At 47.3% G+C, this 27,708-nt stretch overlaps 1 protein-coding gene across 5 annotated transcripts in view; it reads right to left on the bottom strand.

The window, feature by feature from the left end:
- Window positions 1-3,371: 3,371 nt before the first annotated feature.
- The window catches only part of FAM221B (family with sequence similarity 221 member B), a 46,935-nt gene continuing 22,598 nt past the window's right edge, over window positions 3,372-27,708 (bottom strand). For 3 of the 5 annotated variants that reach the window (XM_069205661.1, XM_069205662.1, XM_069205663.1), the window contains 3 exons: window positions 16,795-16,998; window positions 12,767-12,886; window positions 3,372-3,740 (listed from right to left, as the gene is read on the bottom strand). In XM_069205661.1, the coding sequence (XP_069061762.1) occupies window positions 3,565-3,740; window positions 12,767-12,886; window positions 16,795-16,998 (500 nt within the window). In that variant the 3' untranslated portion in view covers window positions 3,372-3,564. Of the gene's footprint in view, window positions 3,741-6,180; window positions 7,030-12,766; window positions 12,887-16,794; window positions 16,999-27,708 lie in introns of those variants that run through there. The other 2 variants (XM_069205664.1, XM_069205665.1) reach the window with 2 other exon arrangements.

Here is a 27,708-nt window from a genome sequence, read left to right as displayed (position 1 = left end):
CTTGAGAAGGTGGCGTGTAGGAGAGGTGATCAGTAGCAGAGGACCCCACTTTCACCACTCCTATGAGGAATATTAGGAAGGAGTGAAACCAAGAGGCTAGATTAGTGAGAGGAAAAGAAAAAGAAGAAGAAAACAGAGGTGAGGAGAGAAAGCTGAGTGACACTTGATGAGTGAGAGAGTGGTCATTGCTACAGAAATTCATATTTTTTTATTCGCGGTTTTGTGCAGCATGAATCAGACGCTGTGGGTAGCAGAGTGCTTTACATGGTGGATCGGATCTAAAAACCACGCAATTGGATATATAAAGTTATATCTATCTATCTATCTATCTCTCTATCTATCTATATATCTATCTATCTATCTATCTATCTATCTATCTATCTATCTATCTATCTATCTTACATCGCTCATGACATGTTAAATGACGTCATTGATTGAATGATTCATTAGATTTGAACAATATTGTTCATATCGCTCATGTGTACTGTGCATGATGGGGGCACAAGTTCTAGTTAATTGACTAAATTATAACTGGAGAAGTTCAGGGGCATATTTATACTCCGTTTGCGCCGAATTTGCGTCGTTTTTTTCGACGCAAATTTGACGCAAAACTAACTCCATACAGTATTTATACTTTGGCGTTAGACGCATCTAGCACCAAAGTTCATGGAGTTAGCGTCATTTTTTTGCGTGAACACCTTCCTTGCGTTAATGATATGCAAGGTAGGCGTTCCCGTCTTAAAAAATGACTCCGATGCTATTGCGTCGGATTTATACTCCCGGGCAAAAATGACGCCCGGGAGTGGGCGGGTCTAAAAAACCCACATTTGCGCCGGATTTTAGCGCCTGGGTCAGGGCAGGCGTTAAGGGACCTGTGGGCTCAGAATGAGCCCAGAGGTGCCCTCCCCTGCCCCCAGGGACACCCCCTGCCACCCTTGCCCACCCCAGGAGGACACCCAAGGCTGGAGGGACCCACCCCATGGACATTAAGGTAAGTCCAGGTAGGTATTTTTTTTAAAAAAAAATTGTGGCATATGGGGGCCTGATTTGTGGCCCCCTACATGCCACTATGCCCAATGACCATGCCCAGGGGACAGAAGTCCCCTGGGCATGGCCATTGGGCAAGGGGGCATGACTCCTGTCTTTGCTAAGACAGGAGTCATTTCAATGGGGGATGGGCGTCAGAAAATAATGGCGCAAATCGGGTTGTGGCGATTTTTTTGCCTCAGCCTGACTTGCACCATTTGTGGACGCCCATACTCCATTTTCCCCCTACGCCGGCGCTGCCTGGTGTACGTCGTTTTTTTTAACGCACACCAGACAGCGCCGGCGGCTAACGCCGGCTAACGTCATTCAATAAATACGGCGCCCGCATGGCGCTTCAGAATGGCGTTAGCCGGCGCTAATTTTTTTTACGCAAAACTGCGTTGGCGCAGTTTTGCGTGAAAAAGTATAAATATGGGCCTCAGTGCTTTTTGTTTTTTTGACGTTATGTCTCATTTCAACACCTCACCATAACATCACTTTAACCTTTGTTTTTTTCAGTGAATTTCTGAGGTTTTTGGTGATATTCTAGATCGTCTCAGCACGAGCGCCAAACCACCACTCTGTATTTATACAGCTGCGGAGAGTTAGTAACACAGGATCCAACTCTCCATGGAGTGATAGCTCTGCTGTCTGAGACCTGAGTCTACACGATTGATGTATCGCCAATAACTCAGCTAAGCGAGGCCTTAAGTGTATGTCCTGTGGAATTTGAGGAATACTTCTGACAGACAGCAGACACCTGTGTTAAATGGCGGATAGCTGTGCTACCTAAAACCAAAGTCTGCCTGATCAGCGTTGGGTGGTAGCTCTGCTGCCTGAGGCCTGAGTCTGGATGATCTGTGTAACATTATGGAAAGCCCACATAGGCATGGCCTGCATCTGAAATGTCGGCATACAATGAGAGATGGCTCTTCTATCAGAGGTGTTAGAGTGTATATATTCTGTGTAGACTGAGGGGCACCCTTGCTATCTAAAGCAGACGCCTGTGCACCCAACAGATTGTAGACATCTTTGTGCACTGAAAGTTCGCACTGCTGCTTAAACCCAAAGTATGGCCAATCTGTGTTACTTGAGGGATTGCTCTGCTGTGTGAGTACTAGATCTATTAGGACTGTGAAACCTGAGATCAGGTTACGGTGTGTGGAAGCTAAAATATGCAAGATCTGTGCAACAGCACCGGAAGTACTCCTTGAATGGGTACAAATTTACTAATTTTGGAACTCACAAACATTGGCAGTAGTAGGCTTGGAAAGCTGCGCCAGTCTCTGGTTTCCAGGAATACTACTGGCCATCAAACCCTCAAATGTTGATGAGATGAATGCTTGCAAATAGTCTAACCACTGGCAATCGCTTGGGGTAACATTCCAATCCACTGCCAACCACAGCGCCACTCTAGGCAGAGGCTCACCTAATGCAAATCAGTACTAATCCTGTTTCTCTTGGGAACAGTCTATCACTAACCTTGGTCATCTTTCCCCTCCACCCTGTGTCCCACCGTTTCTTTAGTTGGGAAATTTGTGATTCACCCACACCCACTGTCTCCCACCACCAATCTCACTGACTATAGCTACATCCCAGGCATAACTCTACTGAGAACTTTACAGATCTCAATCTGAGTCCCTCTTTCGGAGCAGCTGACAGGTGCAAGTCAGTAATGGAGACACTTGTCCAGGATCTTATCCCAAATGCTTTTGAGAGTTCTCGGTCTGATCGGGATTCCCTCACTATCAACCAAGTCAAATACAATCGAGCCGCCCAGCTGTAAGAACCAGGAGGCATCACAGAGAAGGTCCAGGAATATTGTTTCATTGGTGGGTTTGAGGGGTGTTGGGGTAAGCAAGCTGTGCCTATACATGGATTATGTTTTCCTGGTAGCCCACAATAATGTTTGAAAGAATTTGTGTGCACAGACAGTGAGATACATGGGTAGAGCTATCTGTGGAGCAAAGCTTGTAACAAGGGGTAGGGAAAAAACTACTTATACCAGTGGATTTACTTTGGAGAAGAAGTGTGGCCATCATTGGTCTTTACATGTTGTTCTCATTCATTGTCTGGTGTAGGAAGTCTGTCCTTGCAGCCTTCAATTGAAGATTTGACGCACTCACTGGTAAACCTCATGTGCAGTTTTCTGGTTTCTCTAGATTGCTGCTTGTTGGGGTCTGGCTTTCGGTTTGATGGTGCTCCTTCGTCCTGCAACGGTCTGGACCAATATTGGTTCATTCACCAACACCACTTTCAGGTGTTCATCGTTTTGTATGTTTGCAGCTTCAAAACACAGCAACAATTTGTGTTTTTGTCATTCTTCAGAAACACACCATCACAAATACACCACAAGCAAGGTTTTATTTATTTGCATCTGGTCTCTGCTTCCCCCCACCTGGTGAGATGGTGACTTCTTGGCTCTCCTCACGAAGAGCCAGTGTCTTGCTATACTGTGCTGGTGGCTTGCTATACCACTTCTCCTACGCCGTCACCTCTCCAGCGGTCGTGTATCTATTTTGTACTCTTCCTATTGACCTAACGTTGTGTTGCGTTCCAGGGACCTGAAGAAGGAAAAGGCAAAGCTCGTGAGGTGGTGGTCGTGGCCGCTATTTCGTCCTCCAAAGACTTGTACCCGCTGCCACCAGCTGCGTTGCCTGACATCACGATATTTCGCAGCTCGGGTATCTCAGCAAAGGGGAAGTAGTCTTCACCTAAAAGAAAACATCATATGTAGAAAAATAGTGCTGTCGTCTCCTACTGGAGAGAAATGTAACTGTTTATACCTTAAGGGGCAGATTGGTCATCATCTAACGCAAAGCAATGCAGCAAGACAAACGGAGAGGGCAGGAATGCACCATTTCTATCAGGATATGGCAGATTTCTGCTTGCTCACTACGCTGGCGCACTGCGCCCTGCCAGCACCAATGCAGGAACTATACCCCACATAATTGTCCAATGCAAGAACTCAAGGAATATTGATAATAAAGAATTCTAATCACACAAGTTATTGAGATTATTGCATGGTTGGCTACATCTGCCTAAGAATCTTTTTATGTCCCTGCGGTCATCCAGAGCCTAAAGGCATTTGAAGCGGTTTCATGCTATATGATTAATATGACCAAATCCCATATACTTAACCTGACCGTTCCGCTGCTACGGGTCCCACACCTGGCAGAGTTCGGTCCCTTCCAATGGCTGGTCCACTCCATACAGTACCGTGGCTTGACCATCATGACCTCTCTACTTTCTTGGTCCAGAACCAACTGGGTGTCACTGCTCAGAGCCATATTGGAGGACCTGTGGAGATGGAAACCTCTCCATATTTCGTGGCTGGGTCATATAAACGTGGTGAAAATGAATGTCCTTCTGTGGGTTCTGTATCTATTCCAGTCCCTCCCAATCCCAGCTGAAGACATCAAGTCCATGCAAAAGGATCTTCAATCCTTTATCTGAAAGGGAAATCAACCCTGCATTTCCAAAAAATTACTTATGCTGCCCCGAAACCGCAGGGGCCTTACATGCTACAGCCTACTAGACTCTTACTGGGATGCACCCCTGAGATTTATCTCTGGGTGGATAGTCAGAGAAATTGAAAAACACCGGCTGCACATGGACGGGGCAGTGGCCTGTCAACCGCTGCGGGACCTAGCCTGGCTCCCGCAAAAACATCATCCTCGTAGTGCATATCTGGCAATTCCGACTCGCACGGTCCTGGAGATCCAGGACATATTGGCGATTGGGGGAGGCCTCACCTCTTTCCCCTCCCTGAACACTCCGATAGCCCGCAATGCGAAGTTTACCCTGGCTTTCCCCAACCTCCTTCCTGTAATGGTAAAATAGGGATTTTAGGACCCTAATGGATCTTTTTCAAGGATTGACCCCTAAACCCTTCGAGCAGTGTAAACACAGTTTCACCGTCCCTGATAAATCTCGCCATCAGTACTTCTAGCTCTGTCACTGGGCCTTCTCCCCTCCCAATATTGCAGGTGCCACTTGGTCTCTTAGCCACTTGAACTTAGTGTGAGATTTTGAGGGATTAAAAGGTCTTATCTCTAAAACGTAGAGTGTCCTTTAATTGTCCCGCCTGCTCCCCTGGCATCCCTACCAAATCAAGTGGGTACAGGATCGCACCCTGGGCATTTCGCAGAAACAGGTATAGGATTCCCAAGACTCTTACGAGCATTTCCCAACAAGAATCTGTGTATATATTGATGCTGCAATAGTACTACACCGCTGCTCGCTTACACAGCATGTTTCCTGCAACCCCAGACACTTGTTGGAGGTGCAACACTCAGGTCGGGGACTTTTATCACATATGGTGGTTTTGTCCCTCCCTCACTATCTTCTAGAAGGAAATCCTGGAGCACATTAAGAATACACTGGGGTTTCCCATTCCAGGTGACTACTGCGCAATCATCCTGGGGGTGAGGCCAGTTACAATGGAGGGAGCGACTTATGAGGACCGGTATCTTGTCCACCACATGACTGAGGCAGCAAAGCAACTCATAGCTTTCTCCTGGAAATCCACGTCTGCCCCCTCAGTGGCAGCCTGGTTTACTCAGCTATGGCACATATAGGCCATAGAGCAGATGTCACACAAAATACCACTCTCTGAAAAGAGATTCACTCGCCTCTGGCAACCTCTGAGGAGGTCCCTCCACTTCTTTCTTGGTTCTAGGTTTCCGCCCTTCCTTACTGGATGGGCCCCCTGGCCCTCTACCCCATGTCTGGTCCTTGTCTCCTTGATCTTCCTGGGCCGTTCCCACGCCTTCTTCGACCCTTGTCTTCTAGGGAGTAAATACATTTCCCATTAGGGAGGCCCAGGTATCTGCCTCCCTGTGGCCTCAGACATGAGACTATTGTTATCCCCGATTCGTTTACCCAAAGGCGTCTCCTGCCTCTTCCCCTTGTCGACTTCCTCTTGCACCTGCTTAGTTCCCTGTATCCACACCCAGGGTAGCGACAGACATTATAGTGTTGCGAATTAATACTTTGAACCCGTTCATGCACATACACTGATATTGCCAAGCTATTGTCGTCTTCTTGTATTGTATTGTAATTTGTCGTGGACAGATAAACAGTATCTGAAGAAAAAAAGAAAAGAATCCTTTGATGGACATAGCATTTGCATTTATTATTTGTAGTGCCTGGGTACTTATAAATGGTGGTTAGTATTTTAATCAGGATATCATCTGACAATTAAATATGTAGGAGAAACAAAAAGAAAAAAGGTAAATTTACCTTAATAGGAACTCTGTTACTCTTAGTTAGTAGGCATTATCGACTTTGTAGGTACCCTGGCTCTGACGGGCTGCACTGGAAACTGTTTCAGGTGCAGTATGTCTCCCCCATCCCCTAGTGCACCTGTACCCTTGTCAGTTCCCATCGGGAAAACAGGGGTCAGTCAGGGGTCAGTGTGTGTTTCAGGCCGATGACTGAGGGAGTGGTGGTGGGGGGAGCTGATACAATGAGAAAAAGTCTAACAACTAAAACTAACTTCAAAGTTAGTATGAAAAAAAAGAGGGTGTTGAAAATGGGGATCTGGCGCTCAAAGGTCCAGTTTGGTATACGTACAATACCAACGTATCAAAAAAGTGGTGCACTCATAGGGGAACACCCAAAACCCTGAACTGAATTACCAAGTAAAACAGATAGACAAATCATTGACATATGAGGCACTCGCTAAAGTAATATATAAATTAAATAATTAGTAACAAATCTTGGTACATCCAATTCTTTTGAAACCTGTAAGGGAGAATAAAAAACACATCCACCTAGCAAGATATCATAATCTTCAAATAGAGTCCATTCAAGAATAAAGAAGAAAAGAAACGTATTGAATCCTCAGTGTAGTTTTTCAGTCTTTGTGATTTATTCCATATAATTGCACATTTTGTTCTCCAAATATGACAGTATTCCTCTGTCTCAGCCAGAGAGCATATTCTCAATATCCTTCTGGTACAGCCAACATTGGGGATGACCCCTATGACGTCCTCAGGGCTGAAATTTCATCAAAACAACTCCATATAAGCATGATGGTACAAGATCACAAACCGTAAATAACCTCCACCAAAACCCAGTGGGAATGGAGAACCGAAGAAGAAAATATAAAACACAAACATCTTAAATTCAAAAGACCTCAAGGTGTGCTGTTCACAAAATAAAGATCAGTGGTGGCCCTGAAGAGTTTTTGAAATGTACTGAGGAAATGGGCCAACGTTTCAAACTACGGGGAAATCAAAAAAGCACAATGTAGAGTCAGACACATTGCCAGAAGTGATACGCTTAAATATAAAGACCATCCTAACTCCAGTAGGGAGACCAACAGGGTGGGACTTGTTACGGATTATACCAGCACCTCCATGGCTTAAAGGAATATTGTCCACAGACATTGGAATATTTTATATCAGGATGAAACTTTGATGAATTTTATTTCCAATAGACCAGAGATCACATACCGCAGAGGTAAATCTCTAAAGAGTACCCTCAGCCTCATTTTTCCAATAGTTAGATCAAGGGACAATTGGTTGTCTACATACAGGGAAGGCTTTTTTTAAGTATGTATTACTAATTATTTAATTTATATATTACTTTAGTGAGTGCCTCATATTTCAATAACTTTAAAGTTAACTTTATTCCACTCTTATGTCATGGCTCTTTCCTACTCTCACCCTTAAGGGTGAATTCCCCAGCAGCTGAAAAAAGGAAGTAAGAGGTGGAGGAAGGTAGAATCAGATGGATCGGATAAGGTTGTTCAGAATGACTGTGGCAAATGTATTATCGCTTTGGGCCGAAGGGTGGTGTCAGCAGAATGAAGATATAGTAGCCCATACAGGCACACTGCCACAGCCTAGAAGGAGTGTGCTGAGACTTAGGGTGGGGGCTGGGCTCCATGCAAAGTATCATACAGGTTTAATGATATGGAATATCTGTCAATGGTGGGCTTCCTAGTCACTCTGCAGCATCACTACCTCCACAATTTGCTAGCAGGAGGTTGTTAGAGCACTACCTGGACCCTTCTAGGGTGAAAAGCCAGGTGCCCCTTATGTCAGTGTCTCAGGAGAGGTGGCACCCATACGTGAAAAGAAGGCCTGGAAGTGCAGTCTCTTTGTGCAGATGCCAGCCGTACTTTTGGAACCAAGATGGACTATTTTGTCCCATTCAGAACTGTGTACAGGTCTGCCGCTTGTGTACGGAGCTGGCTGCCAGTAATTCTTCTTTGAAAGAGTCATCTGGCACATAAAGCCAGGCTCGTGCATTGGGTTGGTCAGGACCAGGTTTTAGACCTGAGAGACAGTGAGGAACCTAAAGTGAGGGAAAAGATGCATTAGGCCTGCCAGATATGGTTGGATGGCCTCAGTGGATGTGGACACATACTCCACAAACCTGTTCTGTAGGTGCCAGTGGCTACTGAGTAATTTTTGCAGGTATTCCCCAACCCAGCTTTTTCAGCCAAGTGGTTGAGAAAAGAACATGGCATCATCCACTGAGCCAGTGAACTTACTGATGTTCTTTGATAGAGCCAAGGGCAGAATATCATCTATTTATTCCTGTACTCAGGTGTGGTCGATCATGTCCAGGTATTGTGAGGAGGTCTAGCTGTGCAAAGGTGAGATCCTCAGGAACTATGCACTCATCCTTAGCGAGGGTGGGAGTCTTCCTCCCTCAGTGGACAGCAAGAGACTGATTTAGATATTGGTGGAGGGGTTACTCCTTCACAAAGGTGATAGACATCCTATCTGCGGAAATCTAAATCCCTTCTGTACAGGTATAGTATGTCCAAAAACCAACCTTAGTGAGGCCCAGCAGGAGCCTTAGCATGAGGGAACATCCTGGGCTGCACCTTATACTCTGAGGAGCCTTTGGGAACACAGTAGTTGAATCAACGCCTATAGATGGCTCAGGTTCAGTCTAACATGAGGCCATCCCGTAGGTACCAACAAGCTCTCCCAATCCAGGAGGCAAAGTGCTTACATCTGAACTTGAGCTGGGGTCAAGGACTTCACGGAGAGAATTTCCTGTTCAAATGGGAAGTAAAGACATCTGCTTAGACTCTTCACTTTGGATTTGCTGCTCTCTGTGATATGGGACACTATGAGGAGCATACTGTGCTGTAAAGTCCTATCCCACATATCTACTACCAGCTGACACAGCTGCGGAGATTGGGCGCCTATTTAATCAGTCCCATAGAAGAGGGGCTTAGTATTGTAACTCATCATATTCAGACATGCTTTAAGTCATGGGCAAAGTGGGCTCTGGCCCCAGGCCCCAGCCTCTCGGGGGTCCTGATAGAGCCAGCTCTGTTCTGCAGTCTTGCCCTGATGACCTTGGATAATTCTTCAACAGGTTGTTTTATATCTCGTTTTCTTTAATTTATTTTTAAGGTAGTGATACGTGAGAGTCTTTTACAGATATTTTTCAGAGAAATGTTGTGTTTATATTGCATGCACCGTCCATAAAAAGTTTCTTTTAGATCAAAGCATGACCTCACATATGAGGAATGAGAGGCTGAGAACGGAGATTGGTTGCACTTACATTATTGACACATCTCACTATCTCTGATGTAAACTCATTTTGAATTTGGACCAGTGTCTATGCACTATTAGGGACCTGGGAAAATAGGGCATGAAAGAGCTGAAAGTCAATCATAAGCTGTTGTGAACAGGGGCCCCAAAAATACCTCTGGCCCAGGGTCCCCAAAATCCTTAAGATGTCCCTGATCATATTCACCACACTACAGATTCAACAGTGTAAGACAGAATGCCAACAGCAGAAAGAATGGTTTTAGCTCTGCCATGTTTAAGGAAGAATTTGATCTGTCCCACAAGACCCTGATGAACAGCAGCCTTCAAAGACCCCCAAGCCAAACTCTAATAAGTAAGTAGTCCCTTTGAACTGCAGACATTTGGCACAGAAAAATACAAAACATTAATGGATGCACTGGTAATTACTGGGTGCAGCATCCCAGCGCAATGCTTTAGGCAGAAGAGGCATCCACACATAACTGATACCAGGGATGGAATAATTGGGACAGGTCTAGACTGATCATGCAACAGCTAGTATCAGTGTTCCATTAAATGGATGGCAGGGAATACACATAGAGGTTGGCACATGATACCCCTAGGCTGCGATATTTGTAGTCCCATGAGCCATCAGTCTGACATGGACTTGTACCAAAGAAGTGACCTACCATCTGCCCAATGGCCATTACCATCCCTGGAGGAGCAAATGGCTTTGCCAGGTTAGAGTCAAGGATGGCCTGATGAGCTGGATCATGTTGAAGGGCACCACGGAGGACTGGGGTAGCTTATCTTTAACACAAGTTTGTGTAGGGCTCTGGGAGTCAGGGTTAGGCTGGACTAAGCCTCCTTGCTTGGTGCTGCTTGTATAGATAATTGCACAGGCTGGGATGAGAGTGGATCTTGTGGTGCCTTAGAATGGCTGCTAACAGGGCCAATATCTTCTCAAAGCCCCGAGCATCAGCACTGAGATCAAAAGACAGGGCCCAGTCCTAGAACTGCTAACTTAACACTGAAAAACAGATGTACTTCCTGTGTTTCTACACAACAGCTACATGGAAAAAGAATTCACCAAGCGCAGCCAGTCGTTCTTTTGGACAGCTGCAAGGATCTGAGCCATGGGTGGCATCATGAACATCTGCAGGCAGATGAACTGATTGAGATTGTAGCGATCGAAAATGAATACCACCAATTTCTCTTTTGTGTTTCTCAAACCTTATATTGAGACGTCAAAAGCACTAGCAGGCTGTAATGCTGTGGAAATCTGAGTCTAAAGAGTTACGCACCCTGCAGGTGGGAATGAAAACATGGCAGTCAATGAATTAGCCTGACTTTCAAGTTACCCTATCACAGGGCAGTCCGACTCATTGGCTTCTTGGATGTGCAAACATGTCTACAGGATGTGGTTTGCTAACTCTCCCATCTGCCAATATGGACCAGAAAAGACTTTCTGATTGCCTTACCTGGAGGGTGCTTTAAACCGGAGCCTACTAACAAGTCAAAGGCCACAGCAGAGGTGATTGTAAGTCAACAATAAAGTCACAGGATTTAAAATTATTATACTCTATGGTTTAAAGGGTCTACTGCTATCTCAAGATATCCTGTTTCAAGTATTATTAATGTCATAGAGTCAAAAGCTAGGCCAAGATGAATGGATGGATAGGCTCCTGATGTTATGTAGTTGAAGGCTACGCACATCAAAATACCTATGCAGAAGGATTCTGAAGGGCGCCGAGGTAACCCCTTTGCAGAAGGGCTTGTTTGGAAGGACTTTTCAGGACCCTGAGTAAATGTTTATATTAAAGTACCTAACTGGAAATAATCTTATGGTGCTGAGGTTAATGGATGTATCAGAGTACCCAGGTCCAAGGCTTGCAATGCCCTGTGGTTAAAGGTGCATGTAAATTAAAATAAATGTTTGAAAGGATGCTGAAGTGCACAGGGATGCATTCTTTATAAGAATATTTGGTTGGAAGGATTCATCAGGTCCTGGGGTTGAATGCTGTGTGAAATTATTTAGTTAGAAAGACGTTTTGTCATGTTATGGACTGAGTAAAAGTCCATTGACAGTGGATTCTTTAATGATGGGAGATTAAAGTCTGTATACACATCAAGGAATTGGTTCTAGAGTTCTTTCATTCCCTGTAACTACTCTTCCATTGAACCTGGCTGGAAAATTCCTGAACTGTTGGGTTAATGGCTTTGATATGATACCTGGTTGGAGGGATACTTCAGGGTTTGATCTTAAAGTCTACGTTTACTACCAATTAGGAGAGATTCATGCGGTTGAAGTCTATGTTACAGAAACTGAAATCACTCTTCTGGTTGCATGATTACATGCTATGGGTCCTATCCACAACCCGCATTTTGTAGTACTTCTGTTAGTACTATAACAGTCCTGCCCACATACTGCAAATGCTATTCACTGAGCTAAGTGCAGAGGTCTCTGCCTCACCTGTCTTTTCTGTGTGGAGACCTCCGCACACGTATGCCTAAGTTTTAGTAGTTAAATGTGGGAGGGACGGGGGTTGACTGGAAAATGTGGAATACTTACTTCAAAATGGTAGGCATTTGGGAGGACTATGGGGGGAGGTTAAGTAAAGGACATGCACTATCCAGAGTTACTACATCCAAAAAAGATCCAAAACAGGAATAAATGTACTCCACCTCAGACATGGATTACGTCGAGTACCATACATGGCAAACCACTGGTACTGCAACATTCTCTCATAAACTCTTTAACATTTCCCTATGCCTTCTCATAGAGAGTTCTCCCATGAGTGAAAAGTTACACTTGTAAATTAGGCTCCACCACTTGAACTCAGGGATGAGAACATGTAAACTCGTAAATGATGAATAGCAATTTGTACTATTTTTTAATCTATTCTTTCTAGGAAATTTACTACAAATGGTAAGAGTAAATTTACACCTATTCATGTGTAAGTTTACCATTGTGAATAGGCACCATGGTCTATGTTCCTGGACATTTTGGAGGTCATGGAGTTGCCTGTCAAGTCAGAGTACTTGGATGGAGGCACACCCATGGACACAGGATTCAAGATACTGCTGAAGTTATAATTTTGAGGCATTCTTCAGGTTATGAGGCTACACCAGACTACCTGGAAGGACTCATTCCTTGTATGTCAAAGTACACGATTAGCAGCATTCCTAAATTCATGAGGTTGAAGATTGAGTCAAAACACCCAGTGGAACCTTACCAAATGGAAGCTTTGATTTCCTTCTCATTTCGGTGGTCTCAAAGTAGGTTTGATGTGCCTCCCACTTCCGGTCACAGGCCGCACATAGAAAGTTGGACTCAAAGAACTGACACCGGCAGTCTGCAAAAAAGAAAGCAAAATTGTCTACACTTGGGTAGGTATCAAAAAGCTAACCTGCCTCTATGGAGGCTTCTGCCTGTCATGGATGGAGGAGATTGTAGACAACAAGATGTTTGGATGCATGCTGCATTGGTGTAGAGGACTGGAATGAAAGGGAAGAAGAAAAAGGAAGAGGAAGGCGTGACAGGAGGTATCTTAAGGAGTCTAAACCCTAACATGAAGTGGGAAGGAGGGTGATGGGGGGAAAATGGATAAAGACACAAGTGCGTGGGATATTTGAGCGCTGGGTGAGTCTAGAGTGTTTAAGTAAAAAAAATACAACACCGGATGAAGGAGCCTAGATTATGTGAAACTGGTCCCTTCTGGGGACGAGGAAATTGGAGTACAATGTCTATAAATAAGATAACATATTCAGAATTATAATGGATCCTTTTATGCGCTATCTGGCCAAAGACCATAGAGAACAGTGTTGCCTGACAAGATTGTGGGCCTAATTTAGATCTTGGCGGAGGGGAATACTCCGTCACAAAGGTGACAGATATCCTGTCCGCTGTATTATGATCCCATTGTATCCTATGGGAATCGTAATACCATGGACGTCTGCCAAACTCTTGCTTAGGCCCTTAGAGTTATACAGATTACATGGAGAAGGAACTGGTATTGGGTGATGAACCTCAATGGAAAGACAAAGAGAAGTTCCTTTCAGCAGCTTGTTCTCAAAGAGTGGATGGTTGGTGTGGGGGGGTAGAAGGTAGGATGAAGGAACTGAGGGAGTTCCTGTTAAGATGCACTTGTTCCACACTTTTGGTTTATGTTACGTTAACGCATGCAAATGGGGAACATCCATTAATGTCTATTTTCAAAACACTGACACTATCTGTAAACCAATAAAAATGATTAGGAATAAAAGTAAAGTGAGTCGTTGGAGGAGAAACAAGAGTGTGAAGAGGCCCACGGGGGAAGGCATAGAGGCTCTGAAATGTAGGCCTGGGGCAGGTGTGTAGACACAAAGCCACTGATTCACACAACTATTCATTCATTCAATCATAGGTACAGAATAAGAGCGGTTGAATGCAAATCCTGTTCCTGATTCAGGGGTGACTGGATACCCTCGCGGGTGACAAGAAGACGTCTGGTTTTAGCAGGTGGAATCTGTGCACAGAAACACAGGGGAGATATCAGGTGTCAACCCAAACCTGGTGAACTAAGAATTAGGTATCCCCCACAGGGATAGTGGTCACCCGGCCTGACTGGTGCCCTTCCGCGCACTAGCCCCTCGTGGGGTGTCCTGCAGCCCCTGGACCACAAGGGTGTGTGTCACACTGCAGAGTCTCCTGGCATCTTTCCTCAGCCCCGTATCCCCGGTGCACCACATAACACTCTCCCCACCTTCCCCTCGGAGAGACCCACCTTTGGCGTGGCAGGCATGGCCGCCACAGGGCCGCTGTTCCTCATGGGTACACATTCGCCTAAAACCACTTATCAGCCTTCTGCGCCTGGTGCCCCACATGCCCCTCGGAGAGACCCACCTTTGGTGCGGCAGGTATGGCCACCCCAGGGCCGGTGTTCCTCATGGGTACATGGTCGCCTGGCACGTCTCCTCAGCCCTGTGTGTCCAGTGCCTCACATGCCCCTCGGAGAGACCCGCCTTTGGCGCAGCAGGCATGGCCGCCCAAGGGCCAGTGCTCCTTGTGGGTACACGGTCGCCTGGCACCTCTCCTCAGCCCTGTGTGTCCAGTGCCTCACATGCCCCTCGGAGAGACCCACCTTTGGCGTGGCAGGCATGGCCACCCAAGGGCCGGTGCTCCTCGTGGGTAAACGGTCGCCTGGCACCTCTCCTCAGCCCCGTGTGTCCAGTGCCTCACATGCCCCTCGGAGAGACCCACCTTTGGCACGGCAGGTGTGGCCGCCCAAGGGCCGGTGCTCCTCATGGGTACACGGTCGCCTGGCACCTCTCCTCAGCCCCGTGTGTCCAGTGCTTCAAATGCCCCTCGGAGAGACCCACCTTTGGCGCGGCAGGCGTGGCCGCCCAAGGGCCGGTGCTCCTCGTGGGTACACGGTCGCCTGGCACCTTTCCTCAGCCCGTGTGTCCAGTGCCTCACATGCCCCTCGGAGAGACCCACCTTTGGCGCAGCAGGTGTGGCCGCCCAAGGGCCGGTGCTCCTCATGGGTACACGGTCGCCTGGCACCTCTCCTCAGCCCTGTGTGTCCAGTGCCTCACATGCCCCTCGGAGAGACCCACCTTTGGCGCGGCAGGCGTGGCCGCCCAAGGGCCGGTGCTCCTCGTGGGTACACGGTCGCCTGGCACCTCTCCTCAGCCCCGTGTGTCCAGTGCTTCAAATGCCCCTCGGAGAGACCCACCTTTGGCGCAGCAGGTGTGGCCGCCCAAGGGTCGGTGTTTCTCGTGGGTACACGGTCGCCTGGCACCTCTCCTCAGCCCCGTGTGTCCAGTGCCTCACATGCCCCTCGAAGAGACCCACCTTTGGCGTGGCAGGCGTGGCCGCCCAAGGGCCGGTGCTCCTCGTGGGTACACGGTCGCCTGGCCCCTCTCCTCAGCCATGTGTGTCCAGTGCCTCACTTGCCCCTCGGAGAGACCCACCTTTGGTGCGGAAGGTGTGGCCGCCCAAGGGCTGGTGCTCCTCATGGGTACATGGTCGCCTGGCACCTCTCCTCAGCCCTGTGTGTCCAGTGCCTCACATGCCCCTCGGAGAGACCCAACTTTGGTGCGGAAGGTGTGGCCGCCCAAGGGCTGGTGCTCCTCGTGGGTACACGGTCGCCTGGCACCTCTCCTCAGCCCTGTGTGTCCAGTGCCTCACATGCCCCTCGGAGAGACCCACCTTTGGCACGGCAGGCGTGGCTGCGCAAGGGCCAGTGCTCCTCATGGGTACATGGTTGCCTGGCACCTCTCCTCAGCCCTGTGTGTCCAGTGCCTCACATGCTCCTCGGAGAGACCAACCTTTGGCACGGCAGGCATGGCTGCCCAAGGGCCAGTGCTCCTCATGGGTACACGGTCGCCTGGCACCTCTCCTCAGCCCTGTGTGTCCAGTGCCTCACATGCCCCTCAGAGAGACCCACCTTTGGCGCGGCAGGCGTGGCTGCGCAAGGGCCAGTGCTCCTCATGGGTACATGGTTGCCTGGCACCTCTCCTCAGCCCTGTGTGTCCAGTGCCTCACATGCCCCTCGGAGAGACCCACCTTTGGCACGGCAGGCATGGCTGCCCAAGGGCCAGTGCTCCTCATGGGTACACGGTCGCCTGCCACCTCTCCTCAGCCCTGTGTGTCCAGTGCCTCACATGCCCCTCAGAGAGACCCACCTTTGGCGCGGCAGGCGTGGCTGCGCAAGGGCCAGTGCTCCTCATGGGTACATGGTTGCCTGGCACCTCTCCTCAGCCCTGTGTGTCCAGTGCCTCACATGCCCCTCGGAGAGACCCACCTTTGGCACGGCAGGCGTGGCTGCCCAAGGGCCAGTGCTCCTCATGGGTACACGGTCGCCTGCCACCTCTCCTCAGCCCTGTGTGTCCAGTGCCTCACATGCCCCTCAGAGAGACCCACCTTTGGCGCGGCAGGCGTGGCTGCGCAAGGGCCAGTGCTCCTCATGGGTACATGGTTGCCTGGCACCTCTCCTCAGCCCTGTGTGTCCAGTGCCTCACATGCCCCTCGGAGAGACCCACCTTTGGCACGGCAGGCGTGGCTGCCCAAGGGCCAGTGCTCCTCATGGGTACACGGTCGCCTGCCACCTCTCCTCAGCCCTGTGTGTCCAGTGCCTCACATGCCCCTCAGAGAGACCCACCTTTGGCGCGGCAGGCGTGGCTGCGCAAGGGCCAGTGCTCCTCATGGGTACATGGTTGCCTGGCACCTCTCCTCAGCCCTGTGTGTCCAGTGCCTCACATGCCCCTTGGAGAGACTCACCTTTGGCGCGGCAGGCGTGGCCTCCCAAGGGCCGGTGCTCCTCGTGGGTGTGGGAGCAGCGGCACTTTGCCCTCCAGGCGCTGATGTCGAAGTCTTTCCTCTTCCGCAACCACATCTCTCCAATCTCCTCAGGGCGCGAAGGGATGAAGCTGTAGGCCGGGCAGCGGCACCGTTGGACGGCACAGGGCACCTTGACACTGGTTCCTTGGGGCATGGAAATAAGGCGGCATTGGAGTCAGTTAGTGAACTCTAGGTGTACAAGTTTAAGAAGGGGATTACATTTACATTTTCAGAAACAGGCAGCTTGAATTTCTTTGGAATGGGAAAAAAGGCAGACTCTCTATAAATACACTGAAACTGAGCAAATCCTTGGGCGGTATAAATCTCCCTGATTGCCCACGGTATGAACTTGCCTTTCGTATCGCCCAGGTTGCTTAGTGATTTCAAAAGAATGAAGAACATTATCCTCCTTGGCTACACATACAGTGTACCTTATTAAGCCCATTACCTCTCTGCGCCACCCCTTTCATACATAACCTCGCTAAGCTCTCCATTGCTCACTTCAGATCTATAATTCTCAATATTGTTCCAGCCCTTTTAAAATTTGATAAAAAACCTAGTCTATAGATGTCAAGATCCACCATGGTCTCTTTGTGGTGCAATCACAACATAAAATTAGATTGGAAATCTTTGTTATGTGGTTTTTGGGCAAAAAAAGACATTACCTATTACAAGACTTAGGCTCCCGTTAGGACCCAATCCCCTTCTCTACACTTCATCAGTCATTTGAATGTGTGGATATAGAATTTTATAACTTCCTGAAACTGAAAAGGGGGATTCGTAAAATTAAACCCATACAGTCACTTGCACTTCCCACCCTGCTTGGTAACTTTAAGAAACAAGTTAGAGCTATTAGCGTTGTAAATTCCTAACCGGACGTTTCTTGCCACATAAATAAAAAATAAAAAAGTAAAACAGTTGACATAAGCGAGCCAACTCAAAGCGCCACGGCCGCCATGAGTGTGAGTGTGAAGGAGAGACACAAAAGGAAAAAGAAGTTCGCTTGCAGCCAAACGTATCAGTAAACGTGCAATTATCCATGTAACGGGGCAGTGTGCAAGGTGGTAACAAAACCGTCCCAAGGAGCGACGAATGTAAAGCATTCACCAATGATAGCAAAGGATTTTTGAAAGACAAGCCCACGAACGAGTGATAGCGATGGGCGTGCGGTGGCCGAGGTTAAAAGTCCACAGAAAGATTATAACAGGCCAAAGAGCTTGCACACTCGACCTAAACAGGCAATGCTGCGACTCACATTTACACATTTTTGGAATCTTCCAAAAATATACTTTGCGATCGCTCACCAGGAAATGATATATGTTTCTCTTTGTGCCACTGGCATACTACATGGATAAACATTTGGCTATCCCCTTTCTGTGCAAGATTACCCCCACGATGACACAATCTAGATATTGTTCTCTACAGAAGACATATAGCACACTTTCCAGACTACATAAATTGGCCTACTCAGCAATAACACATGTTGGAGATGTGAGGAGGAGGTAGGGGACTTACAGCACATGTTTTTTTTTTTCTTGCAAGATGGTTTATGTTAGACTCTCTATATCGGTACCACCCAGAAGAACCTCAAGAAATTACAGCACATCCAAGACGCCTCACCCAGACTCATGCTGGACATTCCCCGCCGTGAACATATCTCCAATCACCTAAGAGACCTCCACGGGCTCCCTATCGAGAAGAGAACTAACTTCAGGCTCCTCGTCCAGCTTACAAGGCCCTCCACGACCTAGGACCTGCCTACATCAACCATCGCATCACCTTCCCCTCCCCCACCAGACCTCTCCTTCCCTCCCAGCAGTCACTCTCCACCGTACCCTGCATACGGAAGGCCTCGGGCGATGGAAGATCCTTCGCCTACCCCACGGCAAAGAGCTGGAACACCCTGCCCCGGCACCTCAGGCAGTCACTATTGCTGCCCCAATTCAGGAAGGACCTTAAAACCTGGCTCTTAAACTGAAGCCCAGAGGACAACTCCCTTAGCGCCTTGAGACCCTTACAGGTGAGTAGTTGCGCTTTACAAATTCTGATTGATTGATTGATTGATTGCGGGGGAGGTAGTAGACTTTCAGCACATGTTTTTTTTTCTTGTAAGATGGTTTCTCAACGATACTTTCTGATTGGAAATTTACCTCTCTTTCCTCCTACGGGAAATGGTGGAATTTGCTATGTCCCATTAGAGGAGCAGGTAACATCCTGTCCATGGTGTCTCTAGTTCCAGACACCTCTGGGATGTATATCCACAAGAAGTTAAGCTGCCATAGTATGTTTTTACGATACCATAATTATAAGTATGTAGTGTTGAAATTCTGTGTGGTTATGCATTGTACCCTCTACATGTCTCATGGTTTGCAGTGACCTGACTTAGGGTCCGATTTACAAGCTGCCCTAGCGTCATTTTGTTTTTTTTTACGTTAAGGCGCAGCCATATTTACAAAGTGGCGTAATGCATGCATTGCGCCACTTTGTAACCCCTTGCGCCACATTATGCCTGTGTCAGGCATAATGTATGCTTGGGGGCGTTCCGACGCAGGGAGGCCAAAAAAATGGTCAATATTTCACTGCACCATTTTTTCAGTCATTTTTAATGCCTGCTCAGACCAGGCGTTAAAATGACTCATCCATTTTATTCAATGCACCTCCCCATGCTTTGCTGCACTAGCGTCAAAATTGTTGACACCAGTGCGACAAAGCGCCACAATAGCGGCAAACAATTTTGATGCTGTTGTCCTAACTACCGCCATGGTGCGGTGAGCCGTATTGTAAATACGGCACTACCTTGGTGTCGTTAGGTGGCGCTAGGGGGGTGACGCAAAAAAACGCCCCCTAGAGTGGTCGATTTTCATCCTTTCTTCTTTTCTTTTTCTATTTTTAGCTGCTTCCTTTCCCCACGGTTGTGGCCTTCCCTATTTTTCTTGTTCTTCTCTTTTCTTTCTATACTAGTTTTGTCTCTGTTGCATGTTTCTGTTTTGATATTTTTTATCCATACAACTGATTTTTTTTCTCGCTTTTAGCACTTAAATATTTGTTGCTCCACCCATCATGCGAGTTTTACTGGTTGTATCTGGCTGATGAAAGGCGGAGCCCATCTGGGCGCCAGAGCTGAGGCTGCACACATCTCTGCAGCAGGCATCCCCCCCAGGCATCCGAAAGGTACGCGTTTGGTGGCATCAGTGGTTTTATTATTGCAGCAGGGCTCTTTCAGAGGGGGCACTCCGGGGCGGGGTCAGCTTTAGCACTGGGGAGTTCTGCTGCAAGAGCCTTTGTTGGCCCCCCCACCATTACCTCCTTCTCCACCCATCCCCTCACTACCACCTCCCAACGCTGCCCCTCATCTCTCCTGAGCCCCTTCTCACATTGATTGATTTTATAGTGCTTCTGATCTTAATATGAACTATCAGTGCGCTTTATATCACAAACATATGATACAGACACAATGAGTTACACACGTGTGAAGCAACGTATAAGGAATGTTACTTAAGACAATGAGGGCTATGAGGTGTAGGAGGCGCACGGCATCCATACTGGTAGCCATTATTGAGTGCTCGGTCTGGAAAAACAAAAGGGCAAATTAAGGGGCTTATTTACGGGGAATTGGGGTAGGACAACGCTGCAAGTCTTGTTGTGAAAAGGAGGAAAGCACTGTATTTATGCAATATGCTGCATTCCTGTCCTTGCCCCTGCATTGGTGGGGTTTAGGAAGCCTAGCGCCAACACAGACACCCTTGCACCATCGTTCAAGGGTGCCTCCCTTGCATGTCAGGTCTGGTTTTGTGCAGGGCAGGGAGGGGCACCTTCACAAAAACAATCAAGAGAGGCATTTGCCTCTTTTGCAGCACACACGGAAAGAGGAAAAAACGAGTAGAAACAAGAGACGTAAGGTTTTGGAGCTTCCCCAGGTTTACGTAAATAAGTAAATTTGATGCAACGTCAAAACCTAACGGTGATACGTGGGAACCCCCCCCCCCCCCCCCCAACACAGAGTAAGGTGACGCAATGACTTGCGCTGCTTTGCTTTATTCCGCATCTATGAGGCCATGAAAAGCCACGTAACGTGGCTTTGCATGGCTTGTAGATATGGTTGAGAGGTTTGCATTTGAGCCACCGAAGCAACAGAAACAGTGATGCTCGGGCGGAACAAGCCTCCCATAAATAAGTCCCTACATGTTTACGATGTTCACTATCCAAAGGTGCTGCACCTCTCTTCGTGAAAAGCATGGAGCACAAGAGCGCCATCTCCAGGTATGGTGCTGTTGTTCTTGTCTCTAGTGTTGACGCACCTTAGCCTGCCTTGCACCAGTACACACATCTTTGCACCATAGTGCAAGGCTGTTTTCCCGAGGTGAAGCTTGGGTTTTACGTTGGAAGGATAACCTTCCAGCACAAAAATCTAAGCATTGACAAAGTTTAACACTTTACCACCTTGTATGTGTGCTGTTCAATGCAAGACACAAGAAAAGTTGGGAAGGTTTGGAGAAAATAACTCTTTGCCTGCCTTGAGGTGGTGTTATTTTTTTATGCAAATCCCTTCCTGTCAGAGTTAGAAATGCTTAGTATACAAATCCATGGGTGAGTGCAAGGGACTGTCCACATACCACCCATAGCATGCCTCCTTGACATAAAGTCCTGCAGAGTCCTGCTTTGTATTACTTTAGCACTCATGTCCAACACAATGGAAGCTTTCTGCTGGAGAGTAAGCCCCAAAACAACACTTTGCACAAAGTTTCCATCACTTTTGTGATGCAAACCAGGTGCAAAGAGTTTCTAAAAACGTAACACAATGATTGGGTTGTTATACTAATAAAATTGTATTGCCAACTAAAGAATCCCTTTTTAGCAACCTTAGAATAACAAAAGGTTGAGCGGACAAAGCAATAAGGTTCTACACCTATGGCTTTCAATTTGTTTGCCGCACTTTGATGACCGCTCATACCTCAATGTGCTATGCTAGAATGATTATTACTAATGAACTCCAAGTAAAAGGGATGTTTGTAACAAGAGCATTAACCCACTGAGCTTTCTACAATAAATAACAAGGCTGTGACCTGCATCTCACACATTGTGCTTTGCAGCAGGAACATTAACCCTCTGCGCTACTATATTGTGAGTCAAACCCGCAGGTAGGAAAATAGCGGATCCCTCCCTCAAGTATCCATGCCATCCTAATTATCCCCTGAAAATTGCCAGACACACAAAGATCTCTGCAGACTGCTCTTAGCTTGGTTCAGCCTGCCATGCCGAGGGCACCCCCTGACCACCGATCGCACCACCCTACAACCAGCACTGCTCCGAGGTCACAGTCCATCTGATAGAAGAAATGAAGTATGCAGGGACAATGTTGAATAGCCTCCTTCTGCCCTCTGGTGGCCATAGTCTGCAATGGTAGCCGATGCGCTTGGACAGACACTTAGGCCCAACTTTATGAGCTTTGTGGTGCAGTTCAGCAAAGCAAGTCACCTTGCTGCTCTGCCCTGAGTCACAGGAAAAGGCAGGAATGTGGCGTATTTATCCAATGCAGCCAGTGGTGGCCTTAATTTTAGGAGGGACGGGACACACATGCACACATGCACACTCACTCACCCATTCATTGACACACACACGCACATACATCCAACCATTCACAACACACATTATCAAATATTCAAACATACAGGCCTGCACCAAACATTAATTTAAGAAAACAATCACACTTACTTGCAGCTCTGCCTCGTAGGTCCCAGAAGGGTTGGTACTGCTGCCTTCCCTCATTGGCTAACCTTAGGTCAGCCAATGAGGGAAGACAGCAGCCCCAACCTCGTCACAGAGTGGGATGGGGTCAGTGAGACTGCTGACTCCACCCCCCTCTGTGACGAGGTGTCACTGATTGACACTCTGATGATGAGATGATGCGTGCATAGTTGCAAACAGTGCTTTAAGTGGGGTGAAAAAGAATAGGTAAATATGTGGTTTACAATGTCCATTCATGACTTGGTAGTTCAGTCCTGTTTTTTTTTTAGAATTCTGGAACTAGTAGACCTTGTTTTTCACAAGGTTAACTAAGACTACAAGTCTCAGAAATCTAAGAAAAAAATCAGGTTTTCTACTGGGTTAACAAAGTCCCAAAAGTCCAAGAAAACAGGCATTGTCAAAGCTAATAGGTCTGTCAGTGGCCGCCAGCCTTTTGTCAATTATTATTTTGTTCTCTTGTGGTTTTTGTAAAACTTTATTATTGAGAAAGCTGCCAGGCCCTCATTGATCAAAAAATGAAAAATAAAAATGTATTTGGTCTATAAAAAAAGCAAACTTTACGAAAGCAATTGCTGGCACTGAAGAGAACTACATTCTGTGTGGACGTGCTCCTTGTAAAAGGGATGAAGGTACATAAAAAGCAATAGATGTAATGAATGAATTAATCTCAGCAACTCAAACCCTAAAAAAGGCTTATCAGCCAGATATTGCTTGGTTCCAGTGACACAGTGTGCACGGGTCCCATGACTGGGGATACCCATTGCACTTAGGGTGTCACACTAAAGTGTAAAACAATCATGGATAGAATGCATGAATTATTCTCAGTCACTGGTAATCACTAGGGGGGAATCTCAGTCCATCATTATTTTGCACACTATAACACTTAAGTTTAAACCCATCCATATGCAAATCAGTCTTGGCCCTGCTACAATGGGAACAGAACAGCCCGAACTGCCAGGCCAGGACCTCTCTGAACAGGAACACATGCAACTTGGAACCTGTTTTGCCCTAATTAGGGCTCATCAGCCAGGTATAGCTTGGTTCCAGAGGCACAGCGTGCATTTGACCCATGGGTTGCTCTTATAAGAAACATTACCAGCTGGTTTGTGTTTGCATTACAGCAACATCTTCCCTGGCATTAGACTGGCTCATCAGCTCATCTTTCCACGCTGGGTGTAAGGAACACAGTGAAACATGGGAGAGGTTTTTATCTGAAGATGGTGATCTGGCCCACTGTAGTGATGGTAGGCGTCATCTGTTGTGTGTTCATGACATGACCATACGTTCACCTGTCTGTGCCTCCATACAGGAGTCCAGGTTTAGGAAATATGTATCTTCCAGGGAATAATAGCTGTGCTCAGAGCTAGAAAAGTGACCTATAGTCCATGTTTATATCATAAACCTTACACAGGTTATATGTGTGTGTTTAAGGTTCTGCTTGGCAGTGGCTTCGCAGGGAAAAACATTTCCTCCCCCTTCTGAATTATAGTGATGATCCCTGCTATTTCCAAAAAAACAACAAGCAATGAATAGTCCAAACCTGGCTCAAAGACATGAGCCTAGACAGAACTGAAAAGCCATTCTGGTTCACCTTGGACACCATTCTTACTCTCAAGGGACACATCACCATCAAAAACAAGACCGCCTGGAAGCCATTCCTCCAGGAAAGTGACTTCAGAACTGCCATTCAAGCCTTTGAGCTGTGGTACCTGAATGGTGACTGCGCCCTGTTCCTCAGTCTCCCTGATTCCACACTGTCCTACGTGCTGTGCCATGCCTCAGGAAGGGCCTGAAGCAACATGACTACATCACCTCGCCATGCTAGAACTCCACTGGGTCCCTTTGCCAACCTGGGCCTTCAACAAAACCAGGTTCTTCATACCAAGAACTCCTGCCTGCCCGGCTCACAAGTTCACCACCCAGTTTAGGTGGATCTGGGCAAACCCGGAGCCAGGTCACCATGACAGAAGAGATGAAGAGATGCTAAACAAAATAAAAAAAGACCATAGGCCTTCTCCATCTATGCACCTTGGACTATGAGTGATATCTGTGCATCCATCAGGACTGCCCCAACCTTGCTACTTATAAGGAAAGAGTTGAAGATGCTCCTCTTTAAAGAACACTACATCATGGACCAGTGCCATTTCACAAACCAGGCCCTCTCCTTTCACAAGAGTCTTTGTCTCTGACTCTGTACAGTGCTCCGCTGTCTTTCAGCTAGGTTTGTGCTATATAAATACATATATACATACATATATAGATACTGAATGCCTCACTTGTGATGAAGATGTATTTACCTTGCAATGCAATGCAATACAATGGCACAAATCTTTCCTCTTCTTTGAGTTTCAGTAGGCTCTCTGTACTATCTGGAAACTTGAACAAGTTCCCTTTCACATTGCAAGCCTGGGCCGTATATCTGTAGTCTGGTAAACTGCTGATGTCTCCCTTGTGTAGTCCTTGCATTACTTTGTTAGATAAATGTCTCTAGTATCAGGCTCACTCGTCACATTCTGTCACCAAACACATGCTCTTGCTGAACAACCCAACTTGTCCAGCATCATTAACACCTCCATACAGTGACTTGTGTAAACTCTGAAAGCCCATGAAGTCACCTACATGTACACTTAAACAAAAGATGGAGTCTGTTGGGATGACCATCTTAAAAGTGAAAGACAGCCATAGGGTTAGACTCCTATTTTTTTCTCTCCTCCTCCAAACACAGGCATTCACTCCATCACTTACATCACTCCTGCATCTGCCAATCATCCCTCAATCCTTAACTTGACCTCTGCAGGTACAGGGAACTTAGGGTTCTTCTAAAATACTGGTAATTCAAGGCCTGCCTCTCAACCATCTTCCAGCTTCATTGCTAGGACACCCCCTATGCAGAGCTTAGGGTTCCCCTCTCTTTCCTGGATACCTGGATGAGGGCCAGCCAAACCCTCAGCAGGTGGGTTTCCTCAATTACATTCATGCCATTGGCTGTTCCTACTGAATCTGGCAAAGGAGTTCCTCTTAGCAGGGCTGGTCCTTTGGCTGAAGTGCCTTGCACAGTCATCTTTCAACTTCCAAACTGTACTGTCATCTCTCTTTAGACTTGCACCTATCTTGTGTGTACATGCCTTTGCATACATGAACAAACCCCTCTTACACAAACACATGCTCATACACACACACACACACACAAACACACAAACACCCCACCATACAGACCCACAAAACTACTACCACACCCACTCACATACCCATTCACACACTCACACACCCACTTACACATCCATTCACAGACTACACACCCACTCACAGACCCATTCACACACTCACACACTCACCTACCCATTCACACACTCACACAACCACTCACTGACCCATTCACACACTCACACATGCACTCATACACCCATTCACACAACTCACTCACAGACCCATACAGTCACCCACACACCCACTCACACACCCATTCACACACCCACTTACACATCCATTCACAGACTACACACCCACTCACAGACCCATTCACACACTCACACACCCACTTACACATCCATTCACAGACTACACACCCACTCACAGACCCATTCACACACTCACACACTCACCTACCCATTGACACACTCACACAACCACTCACTGACCCATTCACACACTCACACATGCACTCATACACCCATTCACACAACTCACTCACAGACCCATACAGTCACCCACACACCCACTCACACACCCATTCACACACCCACTTACACATCCATTCACAGACTACACACCCACTCACAGACCCATTCACACACTCACACACCCACTTACACATCCATTCACAGACTACACACCCACTCACAGACCCATTCACACACTCACACACTCACCTACCCATTCACACACTCACGCAACCACTCACTGGCCCATTCACACACTCACACACTCACCTACCCATTCACACACTCACGCAACCACTCACTGACCCATTCACACACTCACACATGCACTCATACACCCATTCACACAACTCACTCACAGACCCATACAGTCACCCACACACCCACTCACACACCCATTCACACACCCACTCACAGACCCATTCACACACTCACACACTCACCTACCCATTCACACACTCACGCAACCACTCACTGGCCCATTCACACACTCACACACTCACCTACCCATTCACACACTCACGCAACCACTCACTGACCCATTCACACACTCACACATGCACTCATACACCCATTCACACAACTCACTCACAGACCCATACAGTCACCCACACACCCACTCACACACCCATTCACACACCCACTTACACATCCATTCACAGTCTACACACCCACTCACAGACCCATTCACACACTCACACTCACCTACCCATTCACACACTCACGCAACCACTCACTGGCCCATTCACACACTCACACATGCACTCATACACCCATTCACACAACTCACTCACAGACCCATACAGTCACCCACACACCCACTCACACACCCATTCACACACCCACTTACACATCCATTCACAGACTACACACCCACTCACAGACCCATTCACACACTCACACACCCACTTACACATCCATTCACAGACTACACACCCACTCACAGACCCATTGACACACTCACACACTCACCTACCCATTGACACACTCACGCAACCACTCACTGACCCATTCACACACTCACACATGCACTCATACACCCATTCACACAACTCACTCACAGACCCATACAGTCACCCACACACCCACTCACACACCCACACTCACAGATCCATTGACAAACTTACGCACCCACTCACACACATGGCCGCCATAGCACTCGTGCTGTAGTCACTGCACTGCTCTCCCTGTGATGCGCACCACTTCTTACCTCCTCATCTGTCAGGGGCACCTTGTCATGCTTCTGTTGTATGTTGTATGATGCATTCAGTACTAGGTGACTGGCCCTGTAATGTTCTTCCTTGTCAGTCACCCCTTGCCTTCCTTTAGCCGAGAGACCTCTGCTGTTACCATCTTCATTCCTCCTCACTACCAAAGGCATTGCACTTTGCAGTGTGTGTAATAGAATCTAAAGCATAGTACAGACACCTGTAATAGTACAAATGTGCTC

The sequence above is a fragment of the Pleurodeles waltl genome, chromosome 1_2, assembly GCF_031143425.1.
Source record: "Pleurodeles waltl isolate 20211129_DDA chromosome 1_2, aPleWal1.hap1.20221129, whole genome shotgun sequence".
Taxonomy (NCBI): Eukaryota; Metazoa; Chordata; class Amphibia; order Caudata; family Salamandridae; genus Pleurodeles; species Pleurodeles waltl.
Note: the sequence above shows the minus strand (reverse complement) of the source record. Positions and strands in the feature narration are given on the sequence as shown.